This window comes from Pteropus vampyrus, unplaced genomic scaffold, assembly GCF_000151845.1.
Source record: "Pteropus vampyrus isolate Shadow unplaced genomic scaffold, Pvam_2.0 Scaffold193, whole genome shotgun sequence".
NCBI classification, from domain to species: domain Eukaryota; kingdom Metazoa; phylum Chordata; class Mammalia; order Chiroptera; family Pteropodidae; genus Pteropus; species Pteropus vampyrus.
The window spans coordinates 3,141,480-3,163,132 of NW_011888974.1; the positions used below are offsets into that span (position 1 = coordinate 3,141,480).

The window sequence follows — 21,653 nt, forward strand, 5'->3', positions numbered from 1 at the left end:
GAGCCAGCTCAAAATGGTCCTGTTTGACAGGGTGCTGAGTTGTTTTTCAAGGACAGCAGACTGGGACTGAGGGTCATGCAGCCAAAGCATGCACAGAAGAGAGAACTTTGGCCTTCAGTTGCACTTGGAACCAAAGTCTCACCCACCCACCTCCACAGAACCAAAGGATCAAGACATAACCGGATACTGAACACTGCAACCTTTTCAGAAGCCTAGGGTCCGTTGTCCAGGAAGATACACTGTTGACACCTCTTTACCATAAATGGCCAAATTCCAAGGTCCTCCAGTTAAAACCTCCCAGCATTTCTGCATATCAGTGTCCCCTAGCCCCTTAAAACCTCTTAACCTAGTCCAGCAAGCAAGATGGATTTGAGTCTCCCTTAAGTCTCCCATCTTCTCAATTGGCACCTTCTCAATCAATAAACTTTTCCTTACTACAAACTCTGACGTTTTGAGTTTTGGTTTTTTGAAGCGTCGGGCACACGTACTCTAATTCAGTAACAGCAGTGTTCTATTTCTTGAGGGGGTGGTTATATGTCGGGTCATTCTGTGAAAATCACTGAGCTGCATATTTTTGTTTTGGGTACTTTTTTTAAAATCTGTGATATACTTTTAATTGTAACCACACACAAATTTCATTTTATTTCTTTAATATAGTTTTTTCTGATTTAAGCTGATTTTGCCCAGATAATGGCATTGTGACTTACTTGCTTTTTCCACTCTCTCCCTGTATGCTTTCTCTTTTAATCATTAAGCCCTAGGACATAAAATTTATCAAGTTTCAGGTATATAATCATCAGGACAATAAGTTTCGGTTACACTATGATAACATCTTAGCTCTAGATGTATTTCAGCTCCAGGTCCATGGAAACAGAACAACAACCCCATTGGCCATGGAACCAGGCCACAGGACCAGGCCACGGGACCAGGGCACAGGACCAGGTCACAAGACTAGCTGGGTGGCACCATGGCTGATTTAGAACCCAACACAATGATCAATTAACCCAGCCCCGTCCAATCATCCAATCAGTAGCACCTACCCCAACTCCCTTAGTTTCCATGATGACTGATTTTTCCCTGTATGATCTGTACTCCCAAGACACCCGGGGGGGGGGGGAGGCTAAGTTGTTGAGAGCAGTAGCTTGCCTGTGTTTCTGTGACTTGCAACTCCCTAAGATAAAGCCTTAGTTTCTTTGCTGTAAAATCTGTACTTATCTTTTCTTTGACTAAGATGTACACAGGCAGACAGATCCCTTTTGTTCTGGTAACAAAAATAAAAGGGTTTTAAAACTTTACGTGATATGATTATAACCCATGATTTAAGTTATTTGATTGCCCTGGGGACTGCCTGAAAATGTAAAACCTGTGACCAATCCTCGGGAGGTGGGCATCCAGGGTCTGAGCATTCCAAGTTCCCTGGCAGGCTCTGTGCTATGCTTTTTTGCAATATTTAATTGTGAGAATTAGAAACTCCACAAATTCCCTACATTACACATTTATAGCAAATAATAGAAATCAACTTGAGTTAGCTTAAAGGGGTGGAGGGGAAAGAGAACAAACTTTTCCACAGAATCTAACCAGAGGATTGAAGTTTCCTTCAGGAGGAGGTAACGCCAGGATCTGAAAAGACACCAGCCACCCAAGGCAGCTCTGCCCTCAGGATCTTTCTCGTTGGCTCCACAGGTTCTCGTCTCCATTCTTCTCCCTATATATGTAGACTGGCTCTGTCTGCTTCTTATGCATAGAGCAAATTGATGACTCCCGACAGTTGATGAATTTATATACCTTCAAGTCAGCCACAGCCACAAGTCTGCTGGTGGGATGAGGTTCAGTTTGAATTTCCAGCTGTCCAGGGCTTTTCAAACTCTAGCGTGCATCAGAGTCACTCACCTACAGGGCTCCTGAAAACACCGACTGCTGGGCCACACTCCCAGACTTTCTGATTCAGCAGGTGTGGAGGGGGCCCCGATAGCTTGCATCCCTAACAATTCCCAGGTGATGCCCATGCTGCTTGTCCTGGAATGCACTTTGAGAACCGCTGTTTGACACCTTTGTTAGAGAATCCTCAGCATTGGCATCCCCTGGGAGTTTGTTAGAAATGCAGCATCTGGGGAATCACCTTAGATCTACTGAATCCGACTCTGCATTTTCAACAAGATCCCAGGTGATTAGTGTGAATGTTTTTTGTGTGTACTCATCACACACTTTTGGATCGAGACAGACTCTAAAGGAGGCTAGCGAAAAATTTTAATTTACAGACAGCGTCTCTGAGGCAAGCGTTAGCAAGTAAGACTTTGGTTACGCCTGGGACACAGAGCCGGGACAAGGAACAACCCGGCGAGGTGTAAGGTTCCGTGTTCCCAGGCCTCCACACCGCCTCCCCGTGGCGCCGCGCCCCGCCCCTCCCGCGGAGCCGCGCGCGTTAACTGGCCAGAGGGATTACTCCCCACCGCGTCCCGCGCCGGGATCCGTTCGGCCCCTCCTCCTCGCTAAGGGCGGGTACTGCGCAGACGCTAACGCCGAGATCTCTCCTCGCGTATCCGTGGGTCCTCCGGACCACCGAGCCCTTCTCCTAGAGCATCCCCGGAGGAGGCACCCACTTCTCCTTTCCCCGGGTGCCTAACGAACCATCACCCGGAAGTGCAGACGTTCCAGAGCTGCTTAGCGTGCGTTTTAGAGCGACTGTCGTTTCTCTTTCATTCACCCCACAAACGATTTTTGGCTGTTTTCCCTTTGGCAGAGAGATGAACGAGGCACAGTCCCTGTCCACATAAAGGATTGTAGGATTGAGTGATAAATGCTGTACCTCCTAGAAGCTGGAGGCGCGGAGCCGAGTAGAAGAAAGCTTTCATGGAGGGGTAACGGCCCTGAACCAGGCAGTTGCCTGCCGTGTAGGAACTCAGATGTTTGGTGATTGGAGAGCATTCCGGGTGTTAGGTGGCTGTCATGAAAACGTCTCTGGGCGCGTGGGTGCCTGGAGATAAGGCTGCAGAGGTAAGTAGGGTTGATCCTGAAGGGCTTTAATGTGCATAATAAGAAATTTAAACAGTGTCCTGAGTAGCCTAGACGGTATTTTAATTAGGATCTGCGAACATATGGACGCTTGATTTGCATTTTAAAACATAACTGGCAGCCAGGCTGGGTTGGAAGAGGAAAAATCTGAAGGCTGTTGGAGTATGGCGACAGAATGGAGTTTCGTCTCTTCCACTAAGATGTAACTTCCATGAGAGAAGGACTGTGTCTGTTTAGTTCACTTATCTTACCCAGCATTTAGAAGAGCACCTGGCACACAGTAGGCCCTGAACAAATGTTTATCGATGGGATGAATGTGTTAGCTTTACCCTTGCTGGGATTTCCCAACTGATTGGATAATAGATGAAAGTGGGAAGTAGAGGAGACCGATCCCTGAAGATTAGAAGAACACTAATAGTGAAATGCTGCTCAGGTTATTGCTGAGCACTTTTTCTGGGCTGACCACTGACCAAGATGCTGTAGGACAGAAGTCCAGAACAGGCTCCAACTTCTGGTGTGGTCAAGGGAGGGGCTCAGAGCCCAGAATGTGCTAACAAGTACCAGTTCTAGTGTTAGTACTCCTAACAAAATATGTCAGTTTCCCTTCTGCCCACTTACATGACTAAATTTGAGAAGTACCTGCCTTTTTTGTTTTGTTTTGAATATTACCATCCACATGCATAGAATCCATATGACTAGTTGTTTACCCTCACAGATAATATAGGAATGAATATCTTCATGCCTTCCTTTTTTTTTCTTTTGTTGAATATTTTCTCACAAGAGATTCTAGTGAAATAACATTACAGCTTACAGGTCTTACTATATATTGTCTGATTGCTTTCCAAAAAGTAAATAATGGCAACGGCAACATCCATTTATGCAACAATTACAAATTGATTATCTAGTGCTGCTAGGTACTGAGCTGGGCTCTAGGGACATAATATGAACAAAATAGACATAGGCCCTGCCCTTATGTAGCTTCCAGTCAAGTACAGGAGGGTGGCATTAATCACATCATCACACAAGGTTTAATTACAAACTGAAGATAGTGTCAATTAAAAATACTGGCCACTAGCTAAGAGGCAGAAACCAGTTTTACAATTTCAGCATCACTGGTGATGGTTTGGGGATTTTGTTTTTAATTTTACTGCTGTATTAGCTAAACAAAGGTTTCTCAGGATTGTTTTGCCTGTTTTGGTTTTTAATAAAGCTGAATAGTTTCTTCCTGGTTCTCCTGCTGCTTATGGAAAATCCTCTATTGTAAACCAACAAAAAATTACAAATTTATGCCTAAATTTTTAAAAGATGAATAAGTAGACTGTACTTATGAATTTGTCCTCTTCTCTCCTATTTATCTTTTAACTGATCTCTGAGTGCACAGCTTTCTCTTAGCTGAAGCAGTACCTGATTTGAATCCCAGCTCCTCCACTTCTAGTTCTGTGACCTTGGGCAGATTCCTTAACCTTTTTGGGCCTCAGTTTCCTCATAGGTCAAATAGAGCCAATAATAGCACCTTTCTGGTGTGATTTTTGGCCATATGCAGGAAAAAAAAACAGACAAGAGCAGAAGAGTCTCTGGCTCCTGGTAGAATTTATTACCGGTACTCAAACCAATACTTGTGTGACTCACAAAAACAGTGTTAACAAAGATAGAAATGTGCAGGTTACAGTTTTATATTCTGAAAATGTAGGAAAGATAACGTTCTCCCTCTCTGCAGGAGACCTCACCTAGTCTGGATGACAGAGAAGGTCTTCCCTAAGAAAGAATCTTAGAGCTAAAGCTCAGGTCAATCAGGGCACAACATGTCATCTTACTCTGCTCTCTCACATATCCAACCTATCAGCAAAACCCGCTGACTGTACCTTCTGGACACATATTCTAAATCCCTTCACATCCCCCACTCTGTAGACCAGGTCACCAGTCTCTTGCCTGGGCAACCACAATAGCTTCCTAACTGGCCTCCTGTTTTCATTCTTATCCCTACAGCCTTCTCCCCAGCAGCAACCAGAGGGATCTTTTCACAATGGATCATTTTACTCTGTTGCTCAAAAGCCTCCTATGTTTTTCTATCACACATAAAATTAAATCCAGATTCCTTACTATAGTCTACAAGGCCCTACATAATCTGCCCCTGGCTACTTCTCTGCCTTCATTTTCTGTCACTCCTTCCTTTGCCCACTCCACTCGACTCACGTTGGCTTGCTGGCTAGGCCTCAAACAACCCTTGTACATTCCCTCTTGAATGTGTTTCACTTGCTGCTCTGTCTGCCTGGAATGTTCTTCCTCATTTACCTGCATGGCTCATTCACTCACTTCAGTGTTCTGCCCAGAGGTCACCTCTCCAGAGTGGGCTCCTTTGGACACTAGCATCCTCCAACAGTATCCTGTTCTCTCACAATTCCTTTACCATGCTTTTTTTTCATAGCATTTTTAACTCCTGACATTATTGTTTTTAGTTATTTACTTGTTCAATTATTTTTTGTTTTCCCCACTAAAATGCAAGTTCCGTGAGAAGAGGAACTTAATTTTATTTGGTGTCAGTGCCAGCACATAGTAGGTGCTCAATAGTATTTGTTGAATGAATGAATGAGCCAAATAAGAAAAAGAAGGAAGGGATGGATGTTCCAGATAGAGGGGACTGCCTATGCAGAGGGCCTGTGGCCACTAGGGATTTTCAGGACTGAAAGGCAGCCTGTGGGGATGGGGTACAGACAGGGGGAGATAGTATTAAAGAGAAAAACCACAGGCCCAAAATGGTGTCACTTGTGCTAAGGCCAATGATTCCAAACCTGGATTTAATATCTGACCTAACTGCAGTTTCAGCCTCTCTCAGAAATGTTTATCTTAATCACCAGTCTAGAATTTTATGATCATGCACAAGTAAGATAATCTGTCACTTGGCCCCTCTCCATCCTTCATAAAAAGAAGCAATCTGCATGATAAAAACCCTTGCCATTACCTTCCCCCCGCAAAAGAAGATATCTTGGTCTAAATATAATCTTTTGTTAATGGCTCCCTTACCTCATCCTTTTTCCTATAAAAAACATTCCATTTTATACAACCCCTTGGAGAGTCCTTCTAGTTGCTAGAGCGGATGCTGCCCAATTTATGAATTTCTTAATAAAGTCAGTTAGATCCTCAATATTACTCTTGAATTTTACTTTTTAACAGTATTAATGGAGAGATGAGGCAGAGTTAAGCATGGACCAGACTATAGAAGACATTGTAGATTGTATTACAAGATTTTGGCCTTTGTTCAAAGGGCAATAAATTGAGAATTGTGTTTTTCTAAGACCCTTCTGACTACTGGGTGGTAAATCGATGGTAACTTGCCAAGAATGGATGTGTGTGGGACCAGTGAGGTAGCTGTCGAAGTCATCCAGGCAGAGATGACAGTGGTTTGCATTTGGATGCTGGTCGTAGATGGAGAAACATAATTTAGATGTAACATTAACAGGCACTATTTCTTATCCCCATGAAACAAGGTGGATGGCTATACTAACAAGACCTGAAAAGACACAAAATCAGATCTCTTTGTTGGCACAGAATTGAGCCAACTGAATAAGGCATTCTTTTTTCCTTACATTATGTATATTCAACAAACTCTGATGCAGCTTTTGCCATGTGCCAGGCCTGTGCCAAGAGCTACAGCAGATACAAAGATGATTAATGTACAGTAGGCCACTCCACAGAAGTAAATCCTAATAAAAATAATATGTTTTTGGCCTCCTGGATCCCTTGCCAGTACTTACCCTCTGTCTCCAGTCCCGGTCTGCTTCATATTATATACATCTTTTTATCCCCTCTGCCAAGGCCTAGCCAAAATTAGGTCCTCAATGCTTCTTTGAATGAAAGAATTTTTCTCTTTGACTGTTATGCTAGTGGTAATAATGGAGCCAGTTCCCAAACTGACTTTTCTGTCAAAATTTACTGAGCTCATATCAAAATCTTGTGCTCTGCCCAACCCAAATAGAGAAGAATAACTTGCCTACCTAACTCACAAGAATATTATGAGAATTAAAAAAAAAAAAAAAAATCAAGGGGATTTGCAAACATGGAAGGTGTTTGGATGATAATCCCTGCATTTGTATTGTCTTCTTTCCAGTCATGCTCCACAAGGATGGACTGCATATATGAAGGTGATCCCATAACGTTATAATAGAGATGGAAAATTTCTATGGCCTAGTGATGTAATGTCATAGCACAGCGCATTACCATTGTGTTACAGTTGCCTATAGTATTTAGTGCACTAACATGCTCTACAGTTTTGTAGCCTATACGGTAGGGGAGCAGAATTTATCACCCCAAAATATATCTACTCGACATAAGGATTATCTTAGACTGGTTAATTTTAAGAAACAGCAGACTTGGGAGAAACTCTGAAAACTAAGTAGAAGTCATCTTTTGTGTTCTGCATTTGTAAGGGTACAAATCTGCTGTGCCTGGAAGAGGGGATGACTGCCTAGAAACTCTTATCAAAGCAGAAGGCCAAGACTTAAATCTGCATAACAACCTTAAACTTTTTTATTGTGCTTTTCTGGTAACCTCTCATACCTGACTCCCTCCAACCCCAACGTTTTCCCTTCAGGATGGTTTCAGCCATTTTGGTGAGTTACTCAGTTTTCTTGGGTCTCTCCCAAGAATACATGTAGTTAAACTTTTGTTTTTATCCTGCTAATCTGTCTTTTATTACAGGTATGTCTCAGTCAAGAACCAAGAAGTGTGAAGGGAAAAATATTCTCCCTCCCCTACAGAGCAATAGGCTATACCATCTAGGTTTGTGTAAGTACACTCTATGATATTTGCACAAGGAAATCGCCTAATAACACATTTTTCAGAACACATCCCCATCATTAAGCAGTGCGTAACTGTACTATTGTTGGCTTTATTTTTTATTTAATAAATATTTATTTAACATTGACCTTATTCTAGGAGTTGGAGATACAAGGATAAAGAAGATAAAGTCCCTGCCTTCATTGAACTTACATTCTTATGCATACTGGAGCACTGTGGGTCAAGGTTGTTAAAATAAAACAAAATTTAACTGAGGAAATTTGAAGATCTAATTGATTTCGTTAAGTGACTTATTGGGCAGTATCCCACCTAGGAACTAGAAGGCTGCTGTTAACAAAAGAAAAAGTATTACTTTTAGACCAGCACATCTTCTTTTAGAGGAAAGGGAATGGCTTGGGTTTTTACAATGCAGATTGTCTCCTTTCTATTGGAGAGAGAGGGGAAATGGAGGGGGCCTTCTGAAAGATTTACCTTATTGGTGCTTGACCAGAAAATTCCAGACCGATTAATATTACTTTTCTGGAAGAGGCTGAAACTGCAGTTAGGTCAGGTATTAAATTTAAGTTTGGTATCATGTGCTTTTAGCACTGACTGATGCTATTTGGGGCCTGTGGTTTTCTCTTTAACGCGGTAAAAAGAATGTGAAAGTCACTACCTACCCAGTTCCATCACTGCAGAGAACAGATGCCATAGGAGCCTGTAACATTTCCCTTTTCCATGTTTTGTTGCTCCTCGCTGCCAAAGTCCTCATTGCCCTTGAGCCCACATAGCAGGCCTTACCTCTCAGGTGCACCCACAGGATGCTTTATCTAAATAATATTTAAAAGATTGGGCCCTCTCTGCAAGTAATGGCAACAGCTTTCCTTTTTATTCCCATTAATGGTATCCCGTTATCATCTACTGCAGTCTCTGGGTGTATGGTTAACAGATCCAGTTTTCTATCTTCTTGCATTGTAAGAGTAACAGGCTCTGGAAACCCTAGTACTTATGATTTTTTTGCAGGCACTGAAAAGTCACGTAGCTTCCAGGGTCCCAGATTTCTGGCCGCGTCCTAGAGATGGTCTTAGGACAGCGGGTAAATAGGCTTAGACTCGTCCCTAAAATTATGTGATCCATGTCTGGGGCTCCACCTTCCTCTTTCCGCTATTTTCAGTCCAGGGGGCTAACCACCGAGACATAGTCTCAGATTTTCTTGAGGCAGCCTCCGTGGAGAAAGGCATATACGCAGAACACCTGGAAAGACGAAAGTGGAGACAGGAGCAGCACCGTACGCGGCGCAAGCGCAGTGGGATTGAGAGGAGTACCGGTCCCAAGCGTTCTCATTACGGGGTGGAAAGGGCGGGGCGCCTCTCGGTCGGCGCGGGGCGGGCTCGGCTTCGGCTACGTGAGGCAATTGGCTCTGCGTAGGGGAGGGGACCCGCTTCCGCTGGACGCCGGAAATGTTTCTCCGCCCCTGCCAGTGGGCCATGGAGACGGTGGCACAGTAACGTCTGAGGGGTGAGGATTGCCGGGGCGGCGGCCATGGAGGCAGTGCTAAACGAGCTGGTGTCTGTGGATGACCTGCTGGTGAGGCCTGTCCCCGAGGGAAGGAAAGGAAAAATTCGGGTGGGCGGGTCCTGAGGAGAGTCAGGGGCCAAACTCATCCCATCATCAACTTTGCTTTGGGAAGCCGAACTTCGGCTCCCGGCAGCCTTTGCAGCGTCCGGCTCTTGCTGAGAGGTTCCACTTGGCACCGGGACTAATGGGAGTTGTAGTTTCCTGCGCTACCACGCCTCAGACCCAGGGCCTGGAGTCTGGCATGTAAAGACTGACGGGTTCTGGGTGCATGCAACAGTAGGAGGTTAGGGTGCGGACCTGTTTCTGAGTGCTCCTTCATTAGCGGGGAACTAGCAACCACCATAAAGTGTCATATATTGCTCACTGTCTACGGCACGGTGCTAATCTAAATGCAGGCGATATCTCAATCTTTGAGCTCTGGGAGCTAGGCACTATTCTTATTACCGTTTTGCAGATAGGAAAATGTCCAGAGCCGACAGGGTGAGGCGGGGTGGGGGAAGCAGTCTCCAACGAGGGACTGCGTGGGCTGTTGAGCATTTCTGACTGTTGTCGAACGGCGTGTTTACTGTTCAGCCACTCGGGGTCAGCTGCTCCGGGAGCGGTGCCTGGAGCCGCCACCAGGTGGCATCTCCTCGCCATACCACTAGGGGGAGGGAAGTAGAGGGGAGTGGAGAAGGACTGCCCAAGGAGGCAGCCTGCCGACAAGAAGCAGAAAGCCTGGGTCCCAGAGATGGAGATAGTAGAACCTGTGGTGTAAGGTATCAAGACCCATGAGGGAAATGTGGCAGAGACTGGGGAAGATGGATTGTAAGTGGGAAATGGACACTCAGGACCTGAGAGAGAATTGTTCGCCCCCTTCATTTCTAAATGACTCCTCTCCTCTCCTCTGGCAGAAGTTTGAAAAGAAATTTCAGTCTGAGAAGGCAGCAGGCTCGGTGTCCAAGAGCACACAGTTTGAGTATGCCTGGTGCTTGGTGCGAAGCAAGTACAACGATGACATCCGTAAAGGCATTGCACTGCTGGAGGGTGAGGTGCTAGGCTACCCAACTCTCCCCTTCCCATTTGCCATCAGGGTCTGCCCTTCTGTGCAGCAATTGGTCATTCTCTCCCTCCATCTCAAGTGCTGGGATCCTTTTTCAGCATGGGGCCCTACAGTACAGTCACTTCACAGTTATTTTCCAATAAACTCACTGTAGCAAAGGGCTGTACAGTATACTTCTGGCCAATTACTACGTCATTGTTTTGCCAAACAGAGTCAGAGCATGTTGATTTCCACAGGACTTTAGTGATCTTGTAGTCTAACCATAAAGAAAGTGACTTGTCTGAGGTCACACAGCTAATTAATTAATAGCCGAATTGGGACTGATGCTCTTGTCTTGTGTGTCCCTGTCCTGTGCTCTTTGCCTCCCACCATGCTGTGTATTCACAGCTGCTGAAAACCTTTTGTGAGGGTGGCCTCAAAGAAGTGCAGAAGATAGTGCCAAAAGCCCGTGAACAGACGGCGCCTTACTGATGAGACCCCTATTTCCTGTTGTTTTGAGATGGCTCACTATTTGCCAGAGGCCACAAAATTTGACCTTTAAAATTCTCTGTACCCCTTTCTCTTGGTCAAGTAACCATGTATAAGCAAATAGTGTACTAGCAAAGGATGCCTATTATAAATCTATAAAAATAAGAATCTTAATATGCATGTAATCCTACATTTGTCTGATTGGCCAATTCTGAGTTTCCAGATGTTCTCTACAGCAAGACACAGCAGTAGAAGTAGTCTCCAAGGGTTGCCGGTTTAGTTGGGGAGACAGTATAGACACTTGGGAAGATTTATAAACACCTGCAAAACTACTTAAATTCTAGTGCATAGAGTATGACTGAACACATAAGTGTATGGGAAGTCACTGAATTAAGAGTCAGGTGAGATCATTCAGGAAATGCTAATTGAAGATGAGTTTTGAGCTGATTTTTTAAAAGGGGAGGGACTGCAAACTTCTTTTTAACATTATTTGGGCAATAAGCAACTGTAATCGAAACAACAGATGTCAAAACAGTACAGAGAGGCCTTTGGCTTCTCCAGTGCCTTGATTTCTTTTCAGTTCACTTGAATGAACCAGGGTTGACTGTAATATTGGATCACTAGGGTGTTTGGGCAGCCTGGGTTCATGCTGCCCTAAGAACTCTGACTGGGAAGCTGAATGTGACTGGAGCTGAAACACAGGCTAAAGACAGTGACTTTCTCCTAAAATCATATAGGGATTCCCAGAGTGGAAGGGGTCTCTGAGATTCAAGTACTAGGAAAAGAGAGAAGTGGTTTTCACCCTTTCTCCTTCCCTCCCCACCCCAGAGCTGCTGCCCACAGGGAGCAAAGAGGAACAGCGGGATTATGTCTTCTACCTGGCTGTGGGGAACTACCGGCTCAAGGTAAGGCAGAGAACTCCCTTGTTCCCCTCGACCCTACTGAGTGGGCCACATCACCCTCTCCTTTCTCTCTTCCAGAGTAGAGCCTGAAGAAGGCAGTAGGCAGGCGATGGTGTTGGGTACGGGGTACAAGATGATAGCAGGTCAGGATGCTGAAGGAAAGTGAGAGAGAGAGAGAGGATTTGGTGCCGAGGGTGTAGGGAAAAGATGACGTCAGGATTGGGGTGCAGCTTCAAGTCTTAGGTTGTTATCTCCCCTGGCTTATCACCCCCACACAGTTGGGGTTGTTTGTGGACTCTACTCCATTGGGTGGGGCTAGAGGGAGGGAGGGGGTGGAGGCAGAGGGAGGAACCCCCAGTGCAAGGAAGGGAAGGCCTCTCTGATGGGCAGAAGGAATGCTGGAATACTTAGGAGGGACGCTGTTTTCCCTGAGTGTAGGAATATGAAAAGGCCCTAAAGTATGTGCGAGGGTTGCTGCAGACAGAGCCCCAGAACAACCAGGCCAAGGAACTGGAACGGCTCATTGACAAGGCCATGAAGAAAGGTGAATGCCTTCTTTTTTGTCTTCCTCCACTCCCAGTCCTCCTGTCTCCCTGACCCCTATCATCCCCAGGTCCCTCTCAACTCTTAGTTTAGTTCTCTTCCCACCACACGCCCACACCCATGCCTGGGCCCTCTGGTATCACTTTAAATGACCCCCTCCATCAGTTTCTCCTCAAACTCCCGGAAGCCTTCTATGTCCAACCTTTGGAGTCCCTTGCCCTGTGACTCCATGTAGAGAGGCACATCTGTTGAGAAGCGGGCAGGGAGAAGGTGGTAGAGTCCCGCCAGGCTGGGGCTAGACTCCTGACAGTCTCTCTTTTCTTTTCTCCAGATGGACTGGTGGGCATGGCCATTGTTGGAGGCATGGCCCTGGGCGTGGCGGGATTAGCTGGACTCATTGGATTTGCTGTATCCAAGTCCAAATCCTGAACGAGACTGTACCTCTTCCTCCACCCAGGGATACGTGGGAGCCCCTGGAGGACACTTGGAGAGGGGCCCATCTATTCTTATTGTCTCTTTCTTTTCCTATACCCCATCACTGTCCACTATGGCCGCAACCTTCTCTTCCTTGAGACTTGTCCTTCAGCCTCAAATCATGTGCTTCAAGATGAGTGTAAATAAAATTGGGCTTTGGCTTGGGAACCTCTGTGTCTTTGTTGAGGAAGGGGCGGGTTGGGTTCCCTTGGGCCCAGAAGTGGTCGGGGTAACGCATGGTCTTTTCCTGCTCTGTGTTCTCCCACTCCTACCACTCCATACTGATGTGGGGTTCTCCTTTGTCTGCCGAGCTGCCCAGACCCCACACCCTTCCTTCCTCACCCAAAGTCACGTGGCCCTTGCACAGCCCTAGAATCCTGGGAGAAAGCAGCTACTGGGGGTGGGAAGGGCAAAACTGAGGGTACAAGCCATGATTTATATCTCCCGTCTCCTCTGACGTACTCAGCTGCCTCTCAGCACGTGGAGTTTTCAACATCAGGGCCCCCCCCACACACTTAGTTTCCTCCAAAACCTCCGCCCTTCCCCTCCCTTTGTCTTCCTGCCTCTTACCCTTCCTTCTACCCTATCCTTAAGGGAGGGGACCCCACTGGTGGGAGGAAGGAAATGGGTATTTGGCACGGAGTTAGCAGGGGTCTTTGGAGAAGTTAGAAACCCAGGACACTCCAGTTGTAGCCTCTGAGATGAAAGGTGGGGACACAGTCTGCACCCAGCCCTCTTTGCCCCACACCCACCTTGTGCCAGGCTCAGCGTGGGCCTGTCTTGCTTCACTGCATACCTCTCATTCCACAGCCAAGCCAGCCCAGCTGGGGGATTGGGGAGGCCCCTGAGGGGAGCATGGAGGATCCTGACACGGAAAGGAGGGAAATGGGGGCTTATACTCCAGTTCAGTAATGTCCCGTGTGATTGCCTAGGTGTTGAATTGGCCCCTTGGAGACCGAGCCCCAGCTGCATTTGCCAGAAGAGAACCAGGGCTGTCCCACTGTGGCCTTGGAGCAGGAAGTGAGACCGGGACAAGTGCTCAGTCTTGGCCTGGGTGGCGATGCAGAGGTTTCTAATCCATCATAATTAATAGAACTGGTGACAGTTCTGATAACTCTGAGCTGCTTAGATTAGCCACGGGATCACTTGGGCCTGTGATTTTTCCCCCTCAGGGACCCTTGGCAGTAAGATCAAGCTGGTGGCTGAGGGTCAAAGATCCGCTCACCAAGGGGGAAATTCAAGTTCAGGAAGTTGAAGTTTGGAGGGAAGCAATGCCTGATGGCCTCATCCTGAGCTTGTAGCACCAATACCCAGGAAAGTCACCAAGTACTGAGCAGTTCGTACATGTGGGGAGCTTTGATCTGCAGTCACACTTCTTATTACTACCTATGAGATGAGTAGTAGTAGTTCTAATTCTCAGAAGAAGAAATGAGCTCTTGAGGCTCAAACTTCATGCCTGTGTCACTGGTAAATGATGTGGTCTTGTTTGAATCTAGGTTGGTTGGATTCCAGACCCATGGTTTTCCCCCACAGACCTTGTTCCTTCAACCTTAATCTTACTGGGAGACTCAATGCCCCAACTCCCAGGTCTTTGAGTTTCTTGAACTGTTCTTACCAACAAGAGGCAGTGGCTCTGATCCCTCGTTCCTTCCCCCACTGAAGGCTACAGTATCCTGTCTACGGTCATTCTCTGTCTCTGTCTTATTGTCCCTTTTATTCCATTCTCTAACCCCCAATGAAAGTTGAGTCGGAGACAGACGCTTCCCCTTGGCTCTCAGTGCCTCCCATGGGGGCCCCTCCTTGGCTGCATCCGTTAGTCACTCCCCAGTAAGTCCCCCCCACCCCACCCTCGTGGGGCGGGGAGACAAGGGCAGCCTGGAGGCAGTGGACTTTTGGCCCGTTTCGTTTATTCCCTCCACCTCCTTGTCAACATCTGCCTCTTGGCTCATTCGTCTGACCGACCGTCGGACCGGACTTTCAGGGCAGCAGAGACCCAGAGAGAGGGGGAAGGAGGCAAAAACCAGGATAAAGACAAGAAGCTGAGGCTGCAGCTGGGCTTCCGCTCTCTCCGCCCTGCCTTAACACCTCTTCTTAGCCAAAGCCCCTCAAGGCCCCCTGGGGCTCGGCCCCTCCCCCTCTGGGGCCTCAGGTGCCCCTCAGAGCCTGCATCCCACCATGTCAGAGGCTGTGGAGAACTTTGGCTTCTTCATGGCTGCCCTGGGGCTGCTGATGCTGGGGGTGACCCTGCCACACAGCTACTGGCGAGTGTCCACTGTGCACGGGAATGTCATCACCACCAACACCATCTTCGAGAACCTCTGGCACAGCTGCGCGACTGACTCGCTGGGAGTCAGCAACTGCTGGGAGTTCCCTTCCATGCTGGCTCTCTCCGGTACAGGGTGGAGGGTGAAGGGAGCAGAGGGAGGCGGAAGGTTGGAGAGAGCCCTGGGAAATGCGGGTGCTGCCTGTGGTCTGACCTTGGGCACCATACAGATAAGGGAGGCCTGATCAAGCTCTGGGATCTGGGCTCCTGCAGCCGGGAGTGCTGGAGAAAGCTCCCTTTCTGGAACTGTAGTAGCAACCTGCTCACACGTGGCCCCTGGCCCTAATGTGACATTCTTAGTCGTTATGAGTACAGGCATCTGGGTCAGACTGTCAGACCCAGCACCTGCTGTTTCCTAGCTCTGTGCCTTGGCAGGTGGTAAAATGAGCTTCATGTCACCCATCTGTAAAATTAGTGGCATAATAGCACCCATTTACAGGGTGGTCGTGGGGATTATGTGAAATAAAAGGTGCAAAATGTTAATATATTAGCATCTATAAGCACTCAAACAATTTTAGCATTTTAGTTGTGGGGTGAGAATGCTGGGGTTTGTAGGGTAAACAGGAGGCCCCACCTTGGATTCTTGGAGGTTGAGACGGTCCCACGAGACTTCCAGTGGGGTACCACTGCCATGGAGAATTCTAAAGGGCTGTTTTAGGAGAGTCTGAGTTTCTACTATAAGCAGATAAGGATGTGCCTGTGTGTTCAGGATTCTCGAGACAGTGTATGTTTGTGGTTCTTGGTGAGCTAGAGCCTACAGCTATTTTGGCCCAGAAAGGTTCTCTCTGGTGGCTGTAGCATCTTCCTGCTTTCTGCTCACCCTATGAGTAGCCCCCTGACCATTCCCCAGGGGTTCTCCCTTCAATTAACTCCATGCTAGAGACAGAGAGGGGATGACTAGGAATCCTCTGTGGTGCTACTCCTGTGCCCTTGCCTTCACTGGGCCCTCTCGGAGCCACCTTGCTCTTCTAAGTCCGCTTCTGCAGGTGCCAGAGGTAGGGGAAGGAACTAAGGCCGACAATGGGTATAGAGCAGGGCTCCATGAAATCTTTCAGCAATGTCAAAGATGCTCTGAGCTGTTAGGGAGGCCCGATGGGTCTCTTGTGCCCTGACTGTTCCAGGAATCTCCTGAGGCAGCAGCAGGGGCTTCATACTTTCATCCCTCTCTCTGGGACTTATAAGGCAAGTGCTCCCAACACCCAAACCCTATAAAAGCTGAGTACAAACTGGGACAGTAGTCAAGAATGCTGGGTGACCAGAAGGGACATTAGAGGCGGCCAGCTCAACATCCCTGGCCATCCCTACCTCACTGACCCCTCAACCACACTGGTTCAGGAAGGGGTCTTTGCTGTGAGCCTGTCTACCTGAGGAGCCCTACTTAGAATTACTGCTCTTCGCCTGAGAGAGGACATGAATGCACATGAAAGACAGAGTGGGCTTGGGGGAAGGGCAGACTGCAGCTGCCCAGCATTGAAGGGCATCTGGGTTCCAGGTGTGGTGCTGAGTACTTCACATACAACATTTCAGAGCTGTTCACAATAGCCCTGCTCTTGTGGGCATTAATAACCTCATTTTATAGAAGCTGGAAAACTGCAGGGATAAGTGTTAACCTGCCCAGAATCATACAGGTAGTAGAGGAGTTAGAATTCTGACTCGTGTGTTTCTGAGTCCAGAGCCAGCTGACTTCCAAGGCCAGTTCCAGCCCTGAGTAGGGTCCTGACTGTCATTTAGTCACCTCTTAGCTGTGCATCCCCCACCCCTCATCCTCTCAGTCTGTGCTAATTACCCTTTGTCTACCAGAGGTAGTCTGCCCTAGGTAGAGATGGGTGTATGGGGAAAGGATATGGGGTAGGGGGAGAGGGTAGGAACTCCAGAGGGAGTGGCTGGAAGAACATGCTCCCAGAGAACTTTGTTCCTTCTCCCTACCCTCCAACTCCAGGCCACTTCACATCCTCTTGGCAGAGACCCAGCCTTTCCCTTTCGGTACCAATGGCACTGCCCCACCCGAGAAAGGGGTGCAAGGTCCTTGGAGTGCTTGGAAACTAATCAAAGACAGAGAAGGGGGAAAGGGCTAAGAAGGGAGCCAGCCATTTCCTTCAGTTTTGAGAAAGGAGAAACTAAGGCACTGAAAGCATATGTGCAAGACTGACTTGGATTGGTCCTGGGCCCAGGTATCCGACCTTCAGATCAGAAACTGCTCTTGACTCATTGACTCATAGGCTACTGCTGCTCCCTACCGGTCTCTCCAGGAAGAAATTCAGTTCAGAATGTCCAGCACTGAGCTAGACACTAGGTGGGACCTGGAGAGAAGCTGTTGTGGAGAAGGGGTTGGTGGTACGTGCCAGGTGCAGTTTCTGTAATATGGTGGTGCTCTAACAGAGCAGTGGTTCTCAACCAGGCTATTTTGCCCCTCAGGGATCATTTGACAGTCTACACATTTTGATTTTCCCGCTTGAAGGGATTACTACTGACATCTAGTGGCAGAGGCCAAGGATGCTGCTAAACATCCTACAATGCATGGGGATGCCACTGCCCCCCACCCTCACCCAGAATAAAGCATTATCTGGCTAACATGTCAGTAGTGCCAAGGAGAGGCCCTGTAATGGAGGTATAGGTGAAGTGTATGGGTGCAGATGGCGGAACAGGAGGGGCTGAGACTCCTAGGGACTAAAGTAAGGTCTTGTAGCCTGGCTGGACCAGAAGGAGAAGGAGGATCTGAAGACTTCCAGAGACTGAGGCCTGAGCAGGGCCTGTAGGGGGCTGGCTGTCCTAATGGGGAGAGGAGATGGAGGGGTAAGAGGCTGGCTCAGGGACCTATGACTGTACTCCATCTCCCCAGGATACATCCAGGCCTGCCGGGCACTCATGATCACCGCCATCCTCCTGGGCTTCCTGGGCGTCTTTTTGGGCATAGTGGGGCTGCGCTGCACAACCATTGGGGGCATGGATCTCTCCAGGAAAGCCAAGCTGGCGGCCACTGCAGGGGCCCTACACATACTGGCTGGTAATTGAGGGAAGGTGATGGGTGGTCCCTATGCTGTGGGGAGGGGTAAGAGACAGCCCTCAGCAACAGACTCCAGGGTTCTCTGTCACCTCCAGCTCCCACTCCTGGCGCTTGCCTCACTTTTCCCTTTGCACTGATACCTGCCTTCCTGGGCTCAGCTCTTCCTTCTCTCCCTGTTCACCCCAGCTCCACCCATGCTTACTAAATCCCTTTAGCTACTAATTAGTCCATCAGCAATGTTTCTTGAATCCCTGTAGGAGCCAGGCATGAGCGAGGTATGGGAGGGACTCCAAAGGTGAGAGTGAGGGTCTGCTCTCCAGAGCATACAGCCTGGCTGGGAGGACCAGAGTCAGGGCACACATACACACACGTACACACACACTGTGCACAAAAACAATACCGTACAACTGGCCATCCCTTGTTGGTTGTAAAACACCTCATACATCACCTCACAAGCCTGTGAGGAAGGGAGGGTTTCATCCTATTCTCTAGATATGGAAACTTACTGGAAAACAAGCCCTCAGCCAGTGGTAAGGCTGGTCCGATAGACCAGGGTCTTGCTGGCTTCAGGCCTTCACTGCACTGAGTGGTAAAGGCATGTCACAGGCTCTGAGGGCTTTGGGAGGCCAAAGGACAGGGGTGTCAGGACAGGCAGGGCTGATTGGGAAGGACTGCTTGGGGCAGCTGGCCTTTGAGGAGGGATAGGGTACAATCCAAGTGAGGAAACTAAATGATCAAGCAGCTGGAGGGCAGGGATGAACAAGGCAGGTCCGGGGTACAGAGGGGTGACAAGGACAGGCTGAGGAGCAGAGTGTGGAAGACTAAGCAAGAGAAGTGGGTTGGGTTTGGGTCTTGGGTGCTGGATCCAGAAGCTTATAGATGACCCTTAGAAACAAAAGAATCGTGAGCTGGAGGGGCAGGGGGAGAGAGAGAGAATGAAACTTGTTCTTGGACTTGATGCCCCATATCCTATTCTCTGGGCTGTCCCTGCCTGGCCCTTCCCCTAGCTCTTAGGGGTCTAGGGTACTAATGCAGTTCTCTCCCTGCCCTAGGTTGCTGTGGCATGGTGGCCATCACCTGGTATGCAGTCAACATCACCCGGGACTTCTTTGACCCTTTATATGTCGGAACCAAGTGAGTGTGGGAGCCCCACCCACGGAGGTAGTAGGTGGAACTCGACCCTGTCTTCGAGCTAGCACCACCCCGCATTGTCCTCCTTAGGTACGAGCTGGGCCCTGCGCTCTACCTGGGCTGGAGCGCCTCCCTGCTGGCCATCCTGGGCGGTGTCTGCCTCTGCTCCAACTGTTGCTGTCCTCCTGACCAGGACCCCGCCCCTGGGTAAGGGAGGACGAGTGTCAGGGAGGGGGGTGAGGAGTTGGGGGCGAGGGCGGCGAGGGCGGCACTTTCCTTTTACCCAGGCTGACCCAGGCCCCCTCCTCCGCCAGCGGCCGGCTGCCCTACAAGGCCTCCACAGTGCAGTCCACCGGCCTCTCTACCCGCCTGCCCCGCGCGGCCTCGAATGAAGGCGACAGCAGCTTTGGCAAATACGGGAAAAACGCTTACGTGTAGGAGACCTGCCCCTCAGCGCAGAGGGGTTCTCAGAACCCTGGAGCTGCAGGAGCAGGCCCTAGGTGTTACAACCTTAGAGGCAAGCCACACCCCACCGGCCAGCCACGCAGGGCTTTCCCCTGGGCCTAGAAGCGGTGCGTGGCCAGGCCCCACCTCTCCAGCCCGAGCTCCGCCCCACCCACACCCACTTCGTCTGGCCTAGAACCTGTCTCCTAAGAACTCATTTCAGCCTCCTGAGGTTGGACCCACCCTTCTTTATCTTGAGTCTGGGCTCTCGGCTGTTAGGGGGGTGGAGGTGCCCCCAAGTGTTTGCATTCTATATAAATACATGCATAAATAAATTTGTATTGTGAACTGTTCAGGGTCTGGGAGTGTGATGAAGCAGCTGGCCAAGCAAGGGGTGGCTGGGGCAGTACCCAGGCTCATCTCAGTTGTCTCATAGACTGTCACTTGTCTTCCTCTCCACTGCCTTTGAACTGTCTCATCCAGCAAAACAGGGGCAGGGTTCCAAGTGATTTCAACAGTGTAGCACTCATAATCACTGATAAACAGTAATCAAGGATCAGATCCAGAAAGACCCAGCTTTAGGAGACTGAAAACAGCAGATACACCCCCTGAACAGCCTGAGATAACAAGTCACTTGTTTTACTCTCAACCTTTCACAGCTGTACAAGGAGGCAGGTAGTCTAGAGCAGAGTTCTTTTACCTGGGCCTGACAGTGGATATCAGAAATTGACAAGCCCTTTGAAATTGTGTTAAATCAAGGCTCTTGTACAGGTACATTTTTCTGGGGAAGGTTCAGCAACTTCCAGAAAAGGCTCTGAATGTCTGTTCAGAGGCTTGCATATCAGTGGCATGTGACTCAACGGCATCCTGCTCAGACACAATACTAGGTCATGGCAGGCTTGGCACAGGTCCAGTGGATACTGAGCAGAGCTGGTACCCACTTAAGACAGGAAAATGAGGCCACAAAAAAGCCTGGCATCCAGTAAAAGGTGATAGGGCCCTATCCTGGTATCTTCCCCAGCATCACTATGGTGACCCGTCACTTGGGGTAGCCTGGGTTCTGACCTCGGCCCCTTTTCCTTTCCTTTTCTTCCCATCTGCTCATCTGCACTGACTCTCCTGGGGTGTAAAGATACTCACATCTGCATTCTAACTGGACCCTCTCTCCTGAGCTTCAGTACATTCTCTGTGTGTTTTCACCAGGCTGAGCAAATTTATTACTTTTCCCCAAAGCCACTGTTTCTGTCATTCCTATTACCAGCATCACTAATCTCTCAGGCACATACTGACAGCCTCAATCATCTCTGGTTTTGCTTGCCCTCTGCCCCCCTCTTCCCTCAGCTGCCAAATCCCGTTGGTTCTCCCTCCACAGTGTTTTCACATCCACCTGCTTCTCTCCCTTCACTGCCTGGTCCTGGGTCATGCCCTCATCCTCCCTTGCCCAGACTTGTCACAGGATTCCCGAGTTTCTTGTCCATATTCTTCTACTGGGGCATTATTTATTGTCCTGCCCTGGCATCTCCCTGGTGGCTGAGGGAAAAAAAAAAAGACAACCAGGGACAATTAAGACCTTGACACACTGCCCGGCCCTAGCCCACCTTTCTATCCCCACTTCTTGCTATTTCTCTGTACCACTGTACTCTCAGCAAGCTGGACTGCTCCCTGGCATTGGAAACACATTTGAATCAGGGCTTCTCACTGGGCTCCACACAGAAACACTGGCATTTTTTGAGCTGTTCTCTACATAAAGGGTTCCGTGGTCAAGAAGTCTGCAAAAATATGTATATCTTACCCCCTTCAAACTCTGCTGTTGGACAGTTTGTGGATGCCCCATGGCCAAGCCAGTCCCCTGGCCAAGTCCAAAGTCCAGGTGGAAGGGATGCACAGAGCAGTATACTCAGAAGTGTTTCATAGAGGCACTTAGTGTAACAATCTACCATAGCAAGTACTGGGCCATGT

General features: G+C 48.6%; 2 protein-coding genes across 3 annotated transcripts; both read left to right on the forward strand.

Moving 5' to 3' along the window:
* Nucleotides 1-9,218: 9,218 nt before the first annotated feature.
* On the forward strand, nucleotides 9,219-12,960 carry FIS1 (fission, mitochondrial 1). Its single transcript, XM_011371586.2, has 5 exons — nucleotides 9,219-9,372; nucleotides 10,257-10,389; nucleotides 11,702-11,778; nucleotides 12,214-12,319; nucleotides 12,650-12,960. Exons 1-5 carry the CDS (start codon nucleotides 9,328-9,330, stop codon nucleotides 12,745-12,747), a joined length of 459 nt encoding a protein of 152 aa, XP_011369888.1. The 5' UTR covers nucleotides 9,219-9,327; the 3' UTR covers nucleotides 12,748-12,960.
* Nucleotides 12,961-13,094: 134 nt separating this feature from the next.
* Nucleotides 13,095-20,046, forward strand: CLDN15 (claudin 15). 2 transcript variants are annotated; one of them, XM_023537549.1, is made up of 6 exons: nucleotides 13,095-13,860; nucleotides 13,965-15,184; nucleotides 17,955-18,119; nucleotides 19,172-19,253; nucleotides 19,341-19,457; nucleotides 19,565-20,046. In XM_023537549.1, exons 2-6 carry the CDS (start codon nucleotides 14,968-14,970, stop codon nucleotides 19,686-19,688), a joined length of 705 nt encoding a protein of 234 aa, XP_023393317.1. In that variant the 5' UTR covers nucleotides 13,095-13,860; nucleotides 13,965-14,967; the 3' UTR covers nucleotides 19,689-20,046. The 2 variants fall into 2 exon arrangements, with proteins under 2 accessions (XP_023393317.1, XP_011369889.1); XM_011371587.2 differs by having other exon boundaries at nucleotides 13,095-15,184.
* Nucleotides 20,047-21,653: the final 1,607 nt, after the last annotated feature.